Source organism: Mandrillus leucophaeus, unplaced genomic scaffold (assembly GCF_000951045.1).
Source record: "Mandrillus leucophaeus isolate KB7577 unplaced genomic scaffold, Mleu.le_1.0 Scaffold149, whole genome shotgun sequence".
In the NCBI taxonomy this organism is placed as follows: Eukaryota; Metazoa; Chordata; class Mammalia; order Primates; family Cercopithecidae; genus Mandrillus; species Mandrillus leucophaeus.
The window spans coordinates 1,248,217-1,269,659 of NW_012101465.1; the positions used below are offsets into that span (position 1 = coordinate 1,248,217).

A 21,443-nucleotide genomic window follows, 5' to 3' on the forward strand; every position below is an offset into this window, starting at 1 on the left:
TTCCTCATCTAATAAACTTATGAACATGTTCAACTAGCTACAACATGAGGTAAGTTCACCAAGGCATTGCAAAGCATTTTAGGCACTTTAGATCCATTTAGGTTAGCAGAGCCTCTTTTCACAATCACATGTTATCTCTGTTCCTGTGCATGACATGGTGTGACTGAGGTTTGCATTTTCCAAAGTGAAAAATGTGATTCACAGCCCAGGGGGGAGATCTGTCTTATGATTCTTAGATTTCAAATTAAGAGATTTCTTTGGATCTTTGATTCTTGAAATATAATCATTACCTAACACATTTTTAGTGAGTGGCTTTATCTTGACCTTACTGAACACAGCAACCATCCAGGTCTCTATAACTTCCTGTCACTAAAGGTGTATGTACAAACATCCTGAGGTCTTCAGCAAGCAATCTCAAATTATAAGCAAATCTGAGTTACTCATTCACTCTAAAACATATTCAGTAGATAAAAATTTGGAGTCATACATAGTTTTCCACAAACAGCTATTATGTGTTTTCTGTTCAAGTCCCTCTTTCCATTAGATAGCAGGTTCCTATCACATTTCAGTCTAATTCTATAATCTTTCAGTCACTTTCAAGTTATTAAGAGTCACTCAAAATCCATTTTAAAACCTCATTTTCCTATGTGAATGGAAGTGCTCCTCCTGCCCTCCAAGCCCTGGAGTTCGACATGGAGGGACACGAGGTCTCATCTTATGTCACCATGTCTTTGTTTCTAGGTGGTTCCTTATTCCACCGAAGATAAGGTAAGAAGAAACAGGAGGGACAAAATATGTTGAGTTCTCTGTGCAGGCAGTAGCCAAGGAAGCTGCATTTGTTATACCCTTTTCCTTCCGTCTCAAGCAAATTTCTGGTGTGGGAAGTCTGGTTTAGCTTAAATCCACAGGCCTGCCAGAGCTTCTTGCTACTGGAATCTCTTCATTCAGTGCATGTCCCCCTATCAGAAAAATGGGGCCATTCACTCATCTGTGCCATGCCAAGTAACAGAAGCACAGGCTGTGCCCTTGGCACTGCCTCTCTGAATTCCACCATGTCTCCTGGACCATGACCATGCCCAAGCAGCATCAGGTTGTCATCCAGGTCAGTGACTCAGAAAATTTCATACAAAATACAATCACTTCTCCCTGATTTATTGTTGCAGTCTCCGTATATTTGGTAGCCCTCCAAGTACAGGAGATGTGCCCAATTTGAATTCACGATGTCCTGATATAATTGCTTACTATGTGCCAGACCCTGCCATCACAACAATAGAATGTGGGGATCAACCCTATGTCCTCAGACTGTAGCACTATCCCCCCTTCTTTGTTGCAGTCATTCACTACCCACTTCAAAATGTTAGATCTTGACTCCTGATCACTGTTTTCAAAACTACTTTTGTCATAACTCATGGTGATTTTAATATGCAATTAGTCCTTCTACAGTCCTGTTCCTTCACTCCTTTAACTAGAGCAATCTTACTCTCCATCCTACCTCAGCCACACTCTCATCTTTACACTCTCATATTAACTGAGCAAATGAGTGTATCTTTTCCCAAATCTCAAACTTCTCACTTTCCAACCTTCGATCTTTCTTGCTCACATGTTCTACTACCAGGACTGAAATCATTCTTGATCTCCCTCCTCACCACATTTCAGTTCCTTCTTATCCAACATAAATTCCATGGGCAATCATTCTAATCACAAACACATACACAGCCTCCATTCCCTTGCCTTTTTCTTGCATGATCTTTTTTTTGGTTGGCCAGACCAAAGCTCTGTTAACTTCAATGCTCCATCTGCTTCTCACTAGCATCCGCTCTACTGAATGTGGAAAGAGAAACATAGTTATACTGATTATTGGGTTTTTATATTGCCTTGGTTTGAAAACCAGATTCTCCAACTCCCCATCCGCATTTTCCAACTGAGTAATCTTAGCCAAGCTATGAAAATTCTCTATATCTCAGTTTCTTCAGTTTCTTCATTTATAAGGTGAAGAAAACATCAGTATGTATTTCAAGTAGATACAGTAAGGATTAGAGTTAATGTATGTAAAGCAGCGCTCCACACTTAGTATTGATAAATGCTGGCTGTTGATGCTGCTATTATGAAAAATACTTTTCTATCTTTGAAAAACACAAACTCAATCCAAGAGACACAAATACCTTATAAAAATTTAATTACCTCCAAAATATGACAGAAATCTTGATAAGAAGGAAATGAATAGACTGTATTCATTTAAATTAAATTGTATTCATATTCATTCAATTAAATTGAATAAATAATGTATAATGAATTATACATTATTAAAACCTTAAGGAATGATTTAGTTACCATGGTTTTAATGGTATAACAATATCCATCAGGCATGTTGTCTTCAAACTAGAGACTCCCTTATTGTTTTTATCACAATCTTAATTTTAAAAATGCAGACAATAACAGAGAATATCAGGAAAACATATAATCAATGACTCTTTACCAGAAACAATCATGATGCAGTCCTTGGAGTATAATAGTCTTCTATGCCTGTGCTGTTTAATATGATGTTGCACTTATTTAATTTAAGCAAAATTTGAAATTCAGTTCCTTAGTCACACTAACCACATTTCAAATGCTCAATAGCCATGTGTTACTCATGGCTACCATACAGGAAAATACAGATATAGAAAGAACATTACCCTCATTGCAGAAAGTTCTATTGAACAACACTGTTTGCACTCTTTATTATACAAATTTAATTATAAAATTGGATAAATTGAAGTTATACATTTGTTTGTGATCCTCTATATTTACTTATGATATAGTAAGTGTATTTCAATGTCAATATATATATTTTCTGCCATATCATGTATCATGTTGTCAGAATGCATTTTCAGTTCTTTATATAGTCTCCATCAACTTGCAAAAAAAAAGTTGCAACTATAAACTTATCATCAAATCTTTATGGGTATGAGATATTTTCATTAAAAAATACATTTTAGAAGAAATTCCCATGCATTGATTTGTCAGATCAAATAACATGTATAGTTTTTAATCTCTGGATGTATGTTTTCAAGTCTTTTGCAAAGACTCATCTGAATCTATAAACCTATATTTCACATCGCATATATTCTTTCTAACATAGATACTAGTTATGTATTCCAGTAAAACAACAGCCTACCTAGGAAAATAACAACATAGGATATAAGAAATAGTATAAAACAGGAGTATACAAAAATGGAATAAAGTCTCAGAGCAGCAGCTGTTTAAGAGAACTAAAAAGCAACTGAGACCAAGAAGCCAATCAGCTCCATGATGACTTAAAGAAGGTACCTGGAATGAATTCCAAGAAATAAAGGAAGAAGCTGGACAATGTTAGCAAGATGATAAAAGATCCTCTGTTAAAAAGAATTCCAGAAAAACTTCTAAAAATCGACATATCATACATGAAGCAAGCTAAAAAGTATATTATGGAATTAAATCATCTATAGAGTATAAGAAAGGAACATTCATTTGCCCTTAACCCAAGGAATAATTAAAAACAGATTTTTGGGATACACAGTATACAACCATATCACAAATGTATCAGTAGAACATGTTAACAAAGAGCAATCTATTTTCAGGTCATGAAAACAGAGAAGCTACAACAAATGAAAAGCTATATTACAGCAAACAGACACATAACCCAGTAAATTATGTGTGTTATCTTGTAAGTAATATTTTTCTGCATGTAGGCTAAAAATATTTCCAATTTCTTTCCAAAGATCAAGCATGTAAAAAACCTATGCAGAAAAATAAAATTTGTTAATTTGTGTAGGTACATGAGTCTCTGTAAGCAAATATGCATGTTTTAAGCAGCTTGAGATTTAACTACTGTGAATTTCAGGGACTATGTGGAGGTGGAAATCAAGAGACCAAACCATACAAATACCACATAGCAATGCATCTATATTTATACCTCATAGGTATTCTGTTTTGCCTTATTATTGGGCATTTTTAAAATGGTCTATGCATGAAAGAGCAAACCGCACAGGAGGTATATTTCAATGGGTATGGCATGAAAAGTTTTGCATATGCTGTTGTTTCAAGTGTTATCTTTGTATGATTTCTCTTTTACTATACATTGATTTTTTTAAGGAAAGCATTTTACAGTGGATATTTGAAGTAGGGCAGCAAATAATGAGGGCAAATCTAAGAAAGGTGAGAAGGAGATAGAAGAGGCCAGACACAATGTTGTCCTTGGCTATAGAAACTTCTGTCTGAATGAGATTCCAGCAGGTCTTCTGTGCTAGAATTCTGTTTCCCAACTGATCATCTTTACAGCTAAGATTTCAAGGAAATATAAATATATGGTTGCAAGTACTGTATCAATACTAGATAGGTGGATAATACATAGAATGGAAAGTGTTATGACTTAATTCCTTAAGAGATGGCAATAGAGGAATCTATGACAAATCAAAGACAATGCTATTCAAATGGGATATTTCTGAGTTTAGTCAATTCAAAGTTATTAGATAGACAGATAGATGATTGAGTGATAGAAAGATAGATAGATAGCTCTGAACATTTTACAAAGTAGATCCAAGGTGAAATATTTAAAAGAGAGAATAAGATAATATCATATATGAAGAATGGGAGGTTTGAGTGATAATAAAATCAGAGTCTACTATTAAGTGAGTAAAACATTTACTAACCTAAAAATACCCTATCTTCAGTATGTATAGGAAACAAGATAGCAAGTTATAATAAAATCTAGACTTTACTGAGCATATTAATTATATGAAAAAGTGCAAGAATAAGCATTAGCACATAAAAAGAAAATTCCATCATTGATTATCAAGAAGTTCACATACATAATTACATAGTACTTTTCCTGTCTTAACACAATAAAGCTTTCAGATGGGAAGAAAAATAGACCAGAGTATATCATTATCTCCAAGTCTCCAAGTGAACTTGAATTGTTTTTAAGTTTTAGTAAGTTTATAAGGGAGAAAATACAAACTGAAGAGTAGTTCTGAATTATAGTAATAAATCCACTAAGAAATATCTGTGGTTGGTTGTGAACAAGTTTTCTCACAGACCCTCTACTACCTTTCAGTTAGATGCAAGACAGATAAATTAATGTCACTTATTATCAAGCAAATACTTTTATAGTCTTAGGAAATTCTTTTTAATGTGTTGAGTTTAAGGTGACTTTGGAACATTCCATTTGAAAAGTTTAGAAAACTTGAAAGTGCAGATATAAATTCTTAAAAGTATACAGTTATGTCTTTACAGTATTTTATTTACATTTCTACTATAGCATTATATCAGTCAGGATATGCTAGGTTATGCTGAACTAACAAAATCCTAAAATCCTAGTAACTTAAAGAAATAAAAACTTATTTATTGTTCCCTCAATATATTCGTATTAGGTCAGCAGGTCTTAGGTCATCAGGTCCTCTGTTCCAAGTTATTCTCTCAGGGTCACAGGTTAACAAAGGCTTCACCATCTGTAATACTGTTTGTTTCTGTGACAAGGAAAAGGAACCTTAGCAAATCACACACCAACTTTTAACATCTGCCAGAGGTGATAAGTGACATATCACTTCCATTCACATTTTATTGGCCACAGCCAATAACATAACTTCTGGAGTAACCTAACTTCAAGGGGGTGGAGAATTGCAATCCTTCCAGGTGATCAGAAGGAGAACAAGAAATATTAGGAAACAGATTTAAACATTACAAGCATTCAATATGCTATATTTTAAATGGTCTATTTTTCTCTTTTTCAGTTACCTTTGAGCTCCTGGAAAGAAAATGTTGAATTATATCCATATTTCCAAAGTTTGTACCTTATGCAGTCCTGGGAACTCAATAAATATTTGTTGAATGAATAACAGGGACAGTCAGCAGTGTCAAATATTTCAGCATGTTGAAGAAGTAATACTGAAAAGAGACTTTTGGATGTGACACAAAGCCCACTTGTAATAACTGAAAAATTATCTCAGAAATATGACAAATTGAGGTGAGGAAATGAAGACAAAGCATTGATACTGCCCTTTCCAAAAGTCTAGCAGCAATTCCAAGGAGAGGTTTTCCAGATCTCACCATTGTTGAGACCAGTCCTAAATTTCATCAATATGCCTAAGGTGGCAGAGCCTCTGCAAATATTCAAGGAAAACAGCTTCATTTTTGAACAAAATACAACTGTGTTCAAAAGTTGCATTCTGCAACTTCAAGTAGCAGCTTGAACAAAGTTGTTCTATATAGATGACAACAGAGCAGGTCTGGTGGGAGATCAGACGGAAGGAGACAGTGAAGTTTTAAGAGAGAGGATGAGTAATTGATGAAATGTTTAGGCAGCACCCCAGGAGGAAGTGGGATAATAAAATAAGTGGGCATTGGGACAGTAATCCTTTTGAGATGAGGTGATTTGAATCAAAATGGTGATAAATAGAGCTGTGACTTGTAATAAAAGAGAAATTTTGGAGATGTGCTTCCCTAATGGTCTTTATTTCATCTGAGAAGAAAAATCTGATAATATTTTGAGTGTGGAGCGGGCATTGGACAGAGGACTTAAAAAGCAAGGAAAAATTTAGAATGGCCTTTACGGTAACAGAGCTACCAGGGATTATAATGACTGAACAGCACTGATAATGGATGCCTAGTTGGGGCTTAAATGTTAAATGACAAAAGAAAACACTCGCCTCCACAGTTACTGGAACCATCTGTATGACTTAGTGTCTAGATATCATAACCCTACAAGTCACCTGGTTACATAGCCAAGCCCAGTACCAAGGAAATTCAAGTAGATGATCCCTTTCTGAGGTTAGTCAAAAAGTATACTGCCTTGACTACCTGTATTAAAAAAAAATTAAAAAAAACTTGATAACTACGATTATTTTAACTTAATTACTGGGAACAAAATGAAAATGCGATGTTGAATAACATCCCAGTGGCCATTTTAGATCTACTATCATTATTAATGCTAGGAGGACGCTGGAATTGATTCGATTAACTTAAAATATACACAGAAGTATTATTATGCAACATTCAAGAGGCTTTTCTGTCTTGTAGAATCTAATATCACCTAAAAAATGAGCAGGTGTCTCATAAAAGAAGAACAAATAAGATTTTTAAAAAGTTTGCATTTTGTTCAAAAATGAAGCAAAGTCTTCCTTGAATATTTTCAGAGGCTCTGCTACCTTGGGCATATTGATAGAACTTAGGACTGGTTTCAGCAATGGCGATTTCCAGAAAAGAAATGTAACAACACTAATGACAGGACCCTTTTAGGTCCTCCATATTTATTAATATATAATGATAACAGAGCAATCATTGTAACTCATTGTGTGTCAAGATTGGTATCTACTATTTAAATGTACAGAAATAGTTACACTCTGAGAAAACAGCCTTGGTATTGAGAGAGAGTCATGTCAAGAAGAAGTGGAGCTGAAAGGAAGGGTAAAATGATGAATTCAGTTTGAGAAGATAATGGGAATGCCAGTTAAAATGATAGGAAATAATGTCCTATGCAGATAGTAAATCTCTCATTGGTAAGGAAACTAGTTATGAAACATATGTAAACAAATGAATTTATAATATCATTTATATTGCTAGGCCATATGACTATTTTTTAAACCTGAGTTATAAGAGGGAATTAGATATACATATTAAAGGCAACATAATGTTCAATAAAAGGTAATTTTAATGTATAATTGAGTTCTTACAGGTATGTACGGAGCCACTTTTTAAACATGAATGGGAGGCTAGAGCAAAGCTGCAAATAAGAAACAGCTTCAGCTGTGATTACCGTGCTTATTAAAGCTGCAGGCACTTGACTAGCTTAAAAAATATCCTCTTCATTTACATCAGGTATAACTCCCAATGCCATCCCTCCCGCGATGTCAATGATGAGTTGATGGGTGCTGATGAGTTTCTGGGTGCAGCACACCAACATGGCACAAGTATACATATGTAACAAACCTGCACGTTGTGCACATGTACCCTAGAACTTAAAGTATAATAATAATAATAAAAATATCCTCTTTGGTAACGGTTCTGATGTTTTCTTGGAAAGTATTCACAGTTTAATTCTTACAACTTGTCTCATTTGCTGAAAAACTTCAGGAACTAAGAAGCCAAATGCTAAATAAACCACAGCTAGTAATGAAGAGCATTCTTTCTTTCTTTAAAACATGTGCCTGGTACTTATATTTATTTGGGCCAAACTCCTGTAATTATTTTCCACGAAGGTATGCCAAGCCATCCTCAAACTAGCCTCTCAATGACTTCCAAACTATTTCAGTTTGTATACACACATTATACTCCCGTCCACACACAGACACACTCATGAAGTCAGTGCCACAGGTTTAGTTCCAAACACAATAAAGATAGCACAGTACTTGGCAGTATCTTAAAGGACATGCTCCACTGTGTTTTTTATATACTTGACGATAATCATCCAAATTTTAATAATATATTACTATTATCATTTCTTAGATTCAATTTATTAAAACCTTAGTAAGAGCCAGCTTCCAAGATTCATGGCTGTTTATTTTAGTAATAAAGTAATGACATGAAGTCTTAAAAAACTCTTTCAAGTTGGAACAAACACCAATGCCCTCATATGCCCTATTTGCAGTAGGGAGCATGAAGGGTGCTTTGTGTTGACATACATTGTCTCACTTCTGTGTTCATGCTTTAACTGTTAGAAACAAAGAAACAATGCTTCAACTTTAACGTTTAGACTCCCCTTTAGTGGGAATTTATGAAACAGAAATGAATAACTGTATTCCTATGAGATGCTATTAATTGAGGCAATCACTCGGTTGGCACATTTCTGTTTCCTTCAGGTTATAAAAATTGAGAACCTTCTAATATTATTTGATTAGGTGACCCCTCTAGAGATTAATCACTATTATTACCCAAACCTTTTATTATTCTGAAACACAAGGTCGATTATTAAAATATCCCATTTCATTATGAGGATAAAAAGTCACAGCCTTTGCTGCTCAAAACAAAACTAGTTGATGTTGCATCACAAACACATCTGGGAAAGTAGTTAAGTTGCCAGGTTTTGAATTATCAAAGGGATGATGTGAAAACAAGTTCATTGAATAACACAGAATTTCCAAACTCAGCTAATGGACAAGATGATTCATTGTTCCGACGTGGCAAGACCAAATAGAAAGCCAACAACTGGGAAAGGACAAAAATGCAGAGACTGGAAACTTTCAAACTTGGGCATGGAAAGCAAGCAATTCGCTGTAATCAGAATGTAATAAGTAGCATTAATTTATAGGAAGATGTCTTTTAGAGTACCAAATTAGCCTAATCAATTTAGAAACTTATTAATGGCCCTGACAATTTTCCTTAAGGACCACATCAAGGTACAAAACTGTTAATGTCACTTCAGCATTCGCATAAAAGTAGGTTATCTTCACATCAAATCTGACTATGGTTATGAAGCCTATCTTGGATGCATTTTGAAGCAGTTTTCAAATTAAAGTTTCATTAGTGCTCCCTTAATACTGTCATTTATTGATTGTTCTCATCTCCATTCCATTCATGTAATATCATTTTCCTCCAGTAAATCATTCCAATGTATGATAGACTTAGCAGAAGCTATTTCTCTGTATATGTGGAAAGAGAAGGAAACTATTCAGGGAAGCAGAGAGAACACCAGGCTTTGAGTCAAAAATAGTTCACTATTTAATGTTGCCACCCACAAATTACTTGATCTTGGAAATCACTTGACCTTAGCTTTGCTTCCTTATCTAAAAAAAGAAAGTAGCCAATACTAATGCCAACCCACCAAATTTGTGGGAAGAAACAATAATTCCAACAGTAACTTTTGTGTTCTGTGAAATACTGTTTCAACGTAAGTTTTTAGTATGTGAACTAGTAGGAAAAAATAAAAACATTTTGCTCTAAATAGACATAGAAATGTAAATCCCGTCATTTCTAATGGCAGACTTTTTTATTATTAGTTATAATTAAATTATTAATATAATAATATGGATGTATGCTATTTTTTTCAAATCCTTTATGCCTGCTAAAAATTCTGAATTATGGAAACTTTTACTTTTGTTAAGGGCAACTTTTTAAGAAAGGAATTCTTTTTCCTGGCTTTTTTTGTAGTGGTTCTTCAATTCTTGAAAATTTAAATTAAAAACACATGTTCTAATTTACGATCTAAAATGAGAAGACTCTATTTTTAAGTATCATCTCTTTAGATTAACTTGTATTGATTTTTATTTATGAAGGATCAATGTGGAATATATTGGTTTAGACATAATTTCTGAATAATTAAAAATTATGCCACTAATTAATAAAAAATTGTTACAGATCCAACTGTTCACCAAATTCCATAGGAACTAAAAAACTGTATATTGACAGCAATTTTCTAAAGTCAAACTCTTCTTCATGAGGTCCTAAAATACCTTTTTAACTCAATCTACTAGAAGCTGTCAATTAACCAGTAATTGAGAAGTATCTACTTTATTTGGGAGAGAACAAATGGAAAGCCATATCAAAATCATATCTTACAGAATATAGGTTTGAATACTTCTTTACTTATCTTTCCTACTCTTAAGGAAATTTCTCTTTATCATGAGAGTCTCAATGCTTAGCTTTTTAAACTTTTTAAAAGTGTAATTCAAATAGAGTACTGCATAGATTATATTTATACAACTCAATGAATTTTTACAAGGGAACACTCCTAGATGACAGAGTATTACGCTGTTTTTAAGGCAAATTGCAGAATATATTTAGACTCCGGATAGCTATTCAACTCAATTTTCTACAACCCCTATGTCCACCAGGCAGCAGAATTTAATTACTTGTTTCACAAATGTTTGGGGGCACCAACTTTGTTCAAGGCACTGACAGGCATTGCAAGAGGCAGAAAGAGTTATAACAAAACAAAATCTCTACTGTCACAGAACTCACTGTCGAGATTACTGATGTTCTACCAGATCAGCAAAGAACTGAATTATCAAGGGAAGTCCACCTTAGTTCACTGTACCCTACTTATTACTTCTCAATAAGTTCCTCTTTGGAGAACCTGAGAAATTGATATTTTCCAGGCAAGAGAGTATATCTCTGAGATGGCAGTAGAGGGCAAGGTCTACCGCTGCCTGGACCTTGACCACTACTGCCATCTTAGAGGTACTTTTTCTTTCCTGGAAGGAATCAATTTTCTCAGATTCCCCAAAGAGTCAAGCAGACCCCAGCTTCTAAACCATCACAAAGTCTATGAGCACTCAGAATTTGTCAGAATACATGAGCTCAAGCTTACTGGCCCGCACCCACTGTCAAAAGCATCATTAAAAGGTGCAAAATGGATAGGGCATTGTCTAAGAGGTATGTAGCCCCCTCATCATTCTAGAAATTAAAATGTTTGAAGTCAGACAAGGAGGCATCCAATAACTAAACTTCTTTATATTCTGTACATATGATTCCTGTTCACATCTTTGCTACATTAACAAGGATATTGCTCACTGGACCATTCAATTCCTTCTTTATGAAGACTCAAGAGAAACATTTTTTTTTTTCAGATTCAGTACCAAGAATGTTTTTTTAATCTGGAAAAAAATAGTCTTCTGATTATATCTGCTTCTTTGGGTCTAACGGCTGTTTAAAAACTTATGGTTAAATTGATGGACCAAGTCTGGTGAGTGTGTATTCTTACAGAACACAGGTTTGAGTACTTCTTTACTTAACTTTTCTATTCTTAAGGAAATTTCTCTTTACCATGAGTGTCTCAATGCTTCGCTTTTTAAACTTTTCAAAAGTATAATTCAAATACAGGGTACTGCGTAGATCATATTTATACAACTCAATGAATTTTTACAAGTGAACACTCCTAGGTAACCAACACCCCAAAGCAGGAAACAGAACATTTTGGCATCTTACCTTCTCCCTCAACATTAACCACATGTGCTTATGAGTTAGCTTTGCTTAATATTGAACTGTACTTAAATGAATCACGCTTTATGGGGTTTCTACCTCTTGATGCTCAACATTGTTTGTGATAGTATTCATATTCTAGTCTGTAATTATAGTTATTTCATAATCATTCTAGGCTCTTATTTTTTTGGAATTTGAGTTAGTGATCCTTTATATACTTTTACAGTCATCTTAAACCCATTATTTTAAACAAAGGTTTAGAATAGGCAATGAGTTTGGGGATATGACATCAAAGGCACTGGCAACAATGACAAAAATAGACAAATAGGACTTTATGAAAATTTTAAAATTTTGTGCAAAAAAAGACATAGAAACAGAGTAAAAGATAACCACAGAGTGGGAGAAAATATTTACAAATCATATATCAGATTAAGGATTAATATCTAGAATATACATGGAACTCCTAAAATTCAACAACAAACAGCCTGATTAAAAATGGGCAAAAGACTTGACTAAATATTGCTTTAAATGAGATATACAAATGGCTAGCTAGCACATGAAAAGAGACTCAACATCCCTAATCTTTAGGAAAATACAAATCAAAACTACAATTAGATACCACTTCACCCCCATTAGGATAGCCACTATCAAAAAAAAATAGAAAATATGCATTGGGGAAGATGTGGAAAAATTAGAAAACTTGTAGGCTTTTGGTGGAAATATAAAATGTACAGCCACTGTAGAAACAGTATGGCAGTTCCTCAAAATATTAGAAATATTATGTCATCTAGCAATTCCACTTCTGAGTGTATTCCAAAAGGACTGAAAGTAGAGTCTTAAGGGATATCTGTTCACTCATGTTTATAGCAACATTAAACCGAAGCAGCTTTATACAACAGCTAAACCAAAGCCATCTATGGACAGTTGACAAGAAATGCAAAATGTCATATTTACACACAGTGGAATATGATTTAGCCTTAAAAAGGAAGGAAATTCTGACACATGTTACAACATGGATGAAATCAAGTTTTGTGAAATAAGCCAATTACAAAAAGACAAATACTGTATGATTCCACTTATATGAGGTACTTAAAGTAATCAAAATCAATCATAGAGACAGAAAATAGCATGGTGGTTGCCAGGGGCTGTGGGCAGGGAAGAATGGGGAACAACTGTTTAATGGATATAGTGTTTCAGTTTTGCAAGATGAAAAGAGTTCTAGAGATGGATGGTGGTGATGCTTGCACAACAATATGAATGTACACTGAGCTGTGCACTTAAAATGATTAAGATGATAAATTTCATATTACATATATTTTATGACAAAAATAAAAAAGATAAAGTATAAATAAGTAAACACTGTCTATTCACTGAGGGTGAAATATTAACTAATATCTAAGAAAAAATTTTGAAAAACAAAAAAGAATGCTAAAAAGTAGTTCTTACCTTTCTGGTTAAACCAAAGCCCAACTAACCAGAACATCTCATTAGCTGATATTTCTATGTAATTACATTATGTGGTCAGTCGATGAGATGCTTATCTTTCTAAAAAAATTTTTTATTTACTTTTAAGCTTGTCCTTATTCTTTATCTTGTTTCAAGTCATATATGGTACAATCAATCAGAGGAAGCAGAGTTCAAAATTTGGCCCTTCCTGGCTGTGTATATATCCTTTGGCATAGTTTCTTATCTCTGAAGTCAGTTTAATAACACTTCCTTGCCCCTAAAATGCTGAGGTTAAACAAAAAGAGCCAACTACACCCAATACAAGTACTCAATACTAATAAGGTAGTCATTGTCTAGAGTAATGCTATTGTTTATACACTGGTCTTTACACACCATGAGGACAGGGTCTCACTTTTTCTGTCAACTATGATATTCCCAGCATTAGCACTCTCCAGGTACACGGTAATCACTCATAAAATATTTATTGAGTGCATTATATTAGAGCAAAGAGAGCAGAAAATAACTGATTGCCCAGTACATCTTTGATTCAAAATCTGATCAAAATTAAAACATATTAAAATAATGTACTTTAAAAATAAATTTCTGGTCCTTTCTGCATTTTTTACGTTTTACTTATGTCGGGTCTGCTGTCTTTTCACACATCGAACATAGTATTTTTTAAAAGATGATTATGGTGGACACAATAATGTACATCCTCCTCCCACTCCTGTAATCTTCAGTGCTTACTGAAAATACATTAGTTCCTAATCCTTAGAACCTGTAGATAACCTTATTTGGAAAAACGGTTTTTCATATGTTATTAAATTAAGGATTTTTAAGTGGGGAGATTATCCTGGATTATAAGGGTAGGCCCTAAATGCAAATATAACTGTCCTCATAAGAGAGAACAAAGGGAGATCAGACTCAGAGAAGGCGGCAGTGAAGACAAAGGCTGAGATTGTAGTGATGTGGCCGCAAGTCAAGGAACGGCAACAGAAGCTGAAAAAGGCCAGGAAAAGATTCTCCCCTAAAGCCTTCTAAGAGAGCAAATCCTTGCCAACATCTGGCTTTTGGTCAGTGATACTAATTTCAAACATCTGGCCTCTAGAATTTTGAAAGAATACATTTCTGTCGTTTTAAGCCTCCAAGTTTATGGCAATCTTGGTACAGTAGCCATGGAAAACTAATATATGATGATAATAAAAATGGCTAACATTTATGTCTTACTAGGTACTACACACTATTCAAAACACTTTACGTGTATCACCTTATTCAGTCTTCAATCCGTGCTCTGAGATTTATTTTCACTAGTTTATAGATGAGGACGCTGAGGCAAAGAGAAGTGCAATACATTGATTAAATTCTCACCGCTTTTAAAGAAAATAAAACAAGGACTCAAACCCAGTCAGTCTAGTTCTCAAACTCATACTCTTAAAATGCTACACCATGCTAAATCACTATTTTTCTCTATGATTTAATGTCAAATTTTACTATGAATAGAATATATTATGAAGTCACTGTGAATGTAGAATTTATAGCCACCTGAGAACTCGGTCCAGTACGTGGAACCTTTGTTCTTTAAATTCCAGGTGATTTGGATGACGTTAGGAAACTGAGACTGCTAACTTCTGGAAGTTGTACGTAACTAAATACAATTTTAAAATCTAGATTTTTTTCAGAATGCCTTCTGGAGTTTCCTGTGTTATTCTTTTGTTTAAGGATCACCTGAAAGAAAAGATACATTTCATTCTTTTTTTCTCTCATTTCAGTTGAGGATAGTTGGGAGATTGTTGGAGAAGCAAAGGAAAAAGAAGTCTCTAATAATCTCTTCTATCATAAAAATTGCAGGGAATAACTTTTTAGTAATAAAATCAGAACACATAAGGTAACAAAAAAAGTTAACAGGGAACATCTGACCTCATGTTATGAGAGACTCTCAGGAAAATCCTCAGATGGAGCTGCCTAACACTGTGGCATAATAATGTATTTTATTCTCATGGGGACAAATAGGTCTAATGACTAATCAAGGCACATCAGGATCAGTACTGTTTCCTGAAAGATGGGCTGCATAACTACAAGGAAGGAAAATGAAAACTCTCTTACTGAAAACTTCTCACTAAAAATACCTGTTTTGAAATGCTACATGCTGGCTTGTTTTGGTAGATATAATTCCATAAATAAAGAGAACTGTCCCTCTGTTTGCAAATAAGGCAAAAAAATTAAACATAAGGTAGGATGATATTATAGGTAAATAAATAAAGTAATTGAGCAATCTGAAGGTCTTTATCCTATTCTAAAACCATGTTCTAGTATACTCGACTGATTTATCAGGAGGTTAGGAATAAGATACTCTTTGAGACATATCCCAATCTACGCAAACTACTAGAAGTAGTACAGAATTATCTGAATATGATTAAAAGCACATTTATAATAGGATAAAGGCCTTGTAAAATAATTTGATTACTCTCTGCCCCTGGCTGTCCTTCAACTTTCTCTAATTGCAATTTTTTTATGTTAATCATGAGTTACTCCAAAATGGGGGTTGTCTTAATCAGTATGGGCTGCTACAACAAAATACTATGAACTAGGTGGCTAAACAACAAACATTTATTTCTCACAGTTCTGGAGGCTGTGAAGACCAGAATCTAGGTACCAGCAGATTCAATGAATGGGGTGGGGCCTCTTCCTGGTCTGCAGATGGCTATCTTCTTGCTGCATCTTCACATGAGAAAGAGAGGGTCCTCATCTCTTCCTCATCTTATAAAAGCACTAATCCCATTATGAGGGCTCTACCCTTATAACCTCATCTAACCCAAATCACTTCTCAAAGGCATCACCTTAAATACTATCCCATTAAGGGTTAGGGCTTCACAATATGAATTTGCGGGAGATATAAACATTCAATCCATAGCAAGAAGACATCACTAGTTTTATCAGGCTCTAAAAAAGTAGAAATAAATACATTTTTAATGTACTAGAATGTTTTAAATGATCTCCAGTGTGTCATCTACTTGTTCGAAACATAAATTACACTGGCAGTTTTTGGGTGTGTAATCTACAGAAGCTGATCTCAGCTTCCTAAGTGGCAATTTAAGCACTTGCTTGATTTTCAACTCACCGGCTTTATTTTATTCAATCTCTCACTTTAGAGTCCTTGTCAGAAAACTAAGAAGTACCATCCACCTTGAGTTCCAAGCTCTTGAAACATTCAAAATTACAGATCCTTTTCCAATATTAGTTTCTGCAATCTGGGATGTCAGTGTGACTCATGTTTATGGAGCTTAAATTACCTTTCAGAGATCTGGTTGTTCAAATCGCCAAATAATATCAAATAAAATATTACTCTTGTGTGACTATGAAAAAAACATTTTTAAAACAGTAGAAAATACATACGTGTGATTATAAAGCTAACCATTTATAAGACTCCCATTGTCGTAAAACATTTTGCAGTTTGACGATTCAAGTTCATAATTACTTTCATTACTTTAATACTGTTCTAAGGTTAAATATGTTAGCTACTATAGAAACCTCCTTACCTACTGCCAAAAAATAATCTCTAGGCAAGTTACTATGAGACATGCAGATTTATTTGAAAACAGTAAGGTACCATGCAAATACAATGAAACATAGTAAGTTATCTTCAATTTCTCAAAGATTTTCTATTTTCCAAAACTTCTCACAAATTTGGAATATTAATAGCATTAGCATCCCAATGGGTTTATACAACTTTTATTTGATAATTCCATTCATGTATGAATAAGATCTGTGACTTAAAATATATCATCACTCTCAAAATAAAGTATATAGTTAGTGAAGAAACATGACAACGTTATCTTATTTGTTCTTACTCCTACTTTTAAAACCTCAAAATCGTTATAGACAGGTACTAACGTAGTAGCTGAAGAACTCATAAGTAGCTGAAGAACTCATAAGTAATGAGTTTATGAAGTTGGAGATTACAAGAAAATAATGGATGCTGTATACTCAGCTACCTGCATACACTTGGCAATGAGAAATGCAACATTTTAATTAAATTTCAAAAAAAACCAAAACCCTAAGTTAGATGTGACTCATCTAATCTTTGTTACTATAGATGAAACACTATGTTTTCTTGAATTGCAAACATTTGCATTATTGAACTTTCGATGCACCTGGTAAATAGCAAATCACAGCAGGGGGAGTAATTGTTTTGAAAATACTGTTGAAAATAAAAAGGAAATTTTAAAACAAGCTGCTTGTACCTCTTAATGGAAATTTAAAATCCTGTCAGGATCTGAGCTTTAATTATAAGCTGGCTGAAATATGAAAGTGTTCATGTAGACCTCAGGATAACTCTATAGTCATACAAATACGATGTTAGCACCAGACGTGTTTGATGTTATAAATCACACATTGTTAAGACAAGGGCTATAATACAGCACTATTGATTTGCAATAACAGGACTCAAAGAGCGTCATTCAAGATGAACACTAAGATCTCAGTGTTCTGCCCTCTCTAGAACTGGCAGGCTGAATTATATAAGTGCCACACAATTTTTATTTGATTTCACGTCTCAAATTCTGCATTCTGTTATATTAAATACCTGAAATGGTTGGGTATGAATCAATCTATGATATTACCATCACTGTATGAATTTTTCATGGAATTTAAACTTAGAGAGGTATATTACTCTCATTTTTCAAGTAGGGCTCAAAGAGGTTGTGTAGGGGTTAACAACTGACTTTGGAGTTCTGCAATCTTGGATTACGAAAACACTAACTCTGGGACTTTTCCCAATTTAACATCTATAAATCTCCTTTTCCTTGTCTACAGAATGGAGATGGTAACAACGCCACCTTCTTGGGATTGTTATGCATTTACTGTAGCTGTAGAGTTTCGTGTTCAGTGAATGGGAAACACATTTTAGGTATTACTAGTATTATTAAGTAACCCCAAAGATTCCTCAGTCACATTGTCGTAGAGCAAAAATAATTCAGAAGCCCTGATTTTTAGCTCAGGTCTCTTTCTCCTAACACAGACAACTTCCAGCACTTCATTTCCTTAAATCTGAGATAATACATTAACTCAGGATGTTTGCCCATTCTCCCAGTCTACATTTTAGCTCCATGAAGAGAGTGCTCAAGTTAATTTCTAAAAAACATCTGGAAAGAAATGTGAAGAAATTGCAGCAAACCCTGCACATGCTGTGTTGCATCAATCTACATAATTTGAAATGACCCATATTTGCCTTTCATGCTTAGAGACCAGAGTAGTGTGACTGAATTACCCAGCATAGGCCAACGAGTGGCACAACAACCCAGAAGGAGGGAGACCTTTCCAGTCGGTTTTAGAAAACATCGTGAACCAGAATTCAGTGGTCACCTGAAAGGCACATTTAACAGACCAGCTAGCAAATAGACTCAGCAGAACACAGACCATTTCCCCATCACATTCCGGGAACACCGCAAGATTAGCATAGAACAGCGCCAGCTCTAGGGTCCTTAGTTACACCTACAGAATGTCAGATGTTCTTCTCCGTCAGTTCAAGGTTCCAGAATTGAAGACACTCCAATGCCCAGGAACCACGCATCAGTCGTTTGAAATCACAGACCAGCTTGGGCTAAACCACCCATCAACACAATCTCCAGAAGCACATGAGGTGGACAAGCCTGACTGTAAGGAGGACTAATCTGGAATTGGGCATTTCACACAGGGTGACACCATTTTGGAGGCTGCAGGTGTCCTGTGACCCAAATTCATACGCACAATAAAACGCCTCCCAAGATGCAAGAGGTCAAAAGGTACACAACCCTGTGCTTTCTTCTAATTTGGTCCTCCAGGTACCCAATGGAAGCGTAAAAAGAGGCACTAGATGGCCAAGAAGACGATCAGATTCAGGAGCTCTGGCTTACACTCAGCCTCCCAACCCCACCCTAAATGTCAAAGTGATTTCCTTGGAGAGAGGCTTCATATAACTCAATAGCTTCTTATCCTGCCCTCAAAACGCGTGCATCTCTCTCTCTCTCTTTTTTTTTAAGTATTCAAAAAAAAAAAAAAAAAAAAAAAGAAAAGAAAAGAAAAGAAAAAAAGAAGAAGAAAGGAAACGAAAAGGAAACAGGAAGCTGTCCCGCTGTGTTTCTTTATCCCAACAACTTCGCCAGGTTTCCCCCGAGGAGGGAGCACGCCTCGCATACACCCAATAGGAGACAGACAGCAGGACGTCCTTCTCTGGTGGCCCAGCCCTCGACTCTGGTCAGAACCAGGCTGACCTCGCCCCCCAGCCTCGGCCTCCCCTGCCCCTTGGTTCTCAGCAGTGAGCTGTGACCTGAGACCCTCAAGCTCCGCGCTCTTCACTCTGGCCCCGCAACCTCACATCTCCTCTCGGTGGCACCGAGAAGAGGCAGGGGGTGTGGACCGATGGTGCGGGATACCGGAGAGGTGGTCCAAGGTCTGGGCGGTGCGAATGTCCATTCCGTGCCCCCCATGTGAGCCCCAGCCCCTAGCGCCTGGTATCCCACAGAGGCGCAACCCTAGCTCTTTGCCCCCCGCCCCAACCAACTCCGCCACCTGAACCGAGACACATCTTTTTGCGCTCAACTTACCGCGGCTGTGCTGAGCTTTCGGCGCCCCCAGGAGCTTTTCTCTCCTTCCTCCCACCGAGCTCTTCATTCTCCTGCTGGCGGCCGCCCGGCGCCCTGGCCCTGGCATCCGGGAGGAGCAGCCGCCGGGGCTGGCTGTCCCGGGAGACTCACGGCTGCCCTCCCGCAGCTTCAACGGCGGTGGTCGCCGCGAGCCCTGAGCCGCGGCCAAGGAGAACGGTCCCCGTTGCGCAGCGCGTGCTGTCCCTCCCGCACGGGCTGGAGGTGGCAGTCAGCGCTCCTCTGCCTCCGCCGCGCTCGCGGCGCTCCGCACAAGTCCCGAGCCCGCGTCAGCCCAGGTGCACCAGGCTGGGGAGAGGTGCGAGCCCACGCGGAGGGAGGGGCCCGCGGCCTGAGGGTGCCGGGAGAGAGGGAGACTGATGACAAGGAAAAAAGAAACCTGGAGACTAGAGGCGAGGAACTAGCTTTAATGGAGTGATTGGGTCGTGGGTGTTAAGGGGAAACACGGGGAGGCGAAATGCATCTAGAAACTAGAGATACTGGAAATGAGCTTGAGTGAGCTGCTTTTTGAGTGAGGCTCGAAAACGGGCTTTCCTTTTGTGCTTAGCTTCTTTATCCTCCCAGTTTGGGTGCAGTACCTGACAACAACTTCCCCCACACTCTCAACTCTCATATTTAACTATAAATAACGCTAACCCCAATAATCTTAGACAGCAGATGCAACGAAATCTGGTGAAGCTACTGCAAGTATACAGGGGAGTCCCACATCCACATATCCCACATGCCAATCCCTCTGGAGGGACCCATATCCTGCTGAGATTTCTGTTCCCTTATCTGTCTGTCTCCTCTCTCTCACACAAGCACACGCGCGCACACACTACAGCACCCTAGGGATGAAATACCTTTTGTTGCTCTGCTCTAGGACCTAAAGTGGGTGTTTCTCAAACTTTACTTTGCACAGGAATAACCTTGGGATTTTATTACAGTTCTGATTGCGATCCAATAAGTCTGGAGTGGGGCCTGATATTCTGTATTTTTAATGGTGTGGCAGAGGCTGCTGATTCAAGAACCACATTTTGAGTTACAAAACACAAATGAACAAAATAAACCTGCTTTCTAATGTCAGCTGAGCCATTATTTGTAAGATAATCTGAAATAACAAAACAAGCCCTGTTTTCATGGGGTTTCATGATGCTATGGAGGCCAAATAACTTATGAACACAGTTCCAAAGGATAAAATACCCTACAGGCAAGCTTCTCATTATTGTTATTAATAATTGCTCCTGATAAAATCATTATGAATACTAATGCTGATAACAGGGTAGAAAGATTTTGGTAATTCACCGCTCTACATATTCTCAAGAGAAGCTCTGAAAAACAATCCACAGTGACCACTCCACAAACACACCCTCATTTAGAAAGAAAATGTAAGTAATATCCTCTAAGGGGCAGTCTATTCCTCCCAGGAGGCCATCGTTGAATTTTCCAGACATGCAGCACTATTCAAGTGTGCTTTAACAAGTAGCCAAATCACTTAACCCACAGATA

At 36.4% G+C, this 21,443-nt stretch overlaps 1 protein-coding gene across 1 annotated transcript in view; it reads right to left on the reverse strand.

The window, feature by feature from the left end:
* Positions 1-20,231, reverse strand: part of ZNF385D (zinc finger protein 385D) — a 1,012,439-nt gene extending 992,208 nt beyond the window's left edge. The window contains exon 1 of the mRNA XM_011974768.1: positions 19,899-20,231. Coding sequence (XP_011830158.1) covers positions 19,899-20,004 — 106 coding nt within the window. The 5' untranslated portion in view covers positions 20,005-20,231. The remainder of the gene's footprint in view (positions 1-19,898) is intronic.
* Between the last annotated feature and the right edge of the window lie 1,212 nt (positions 20,232-21,443).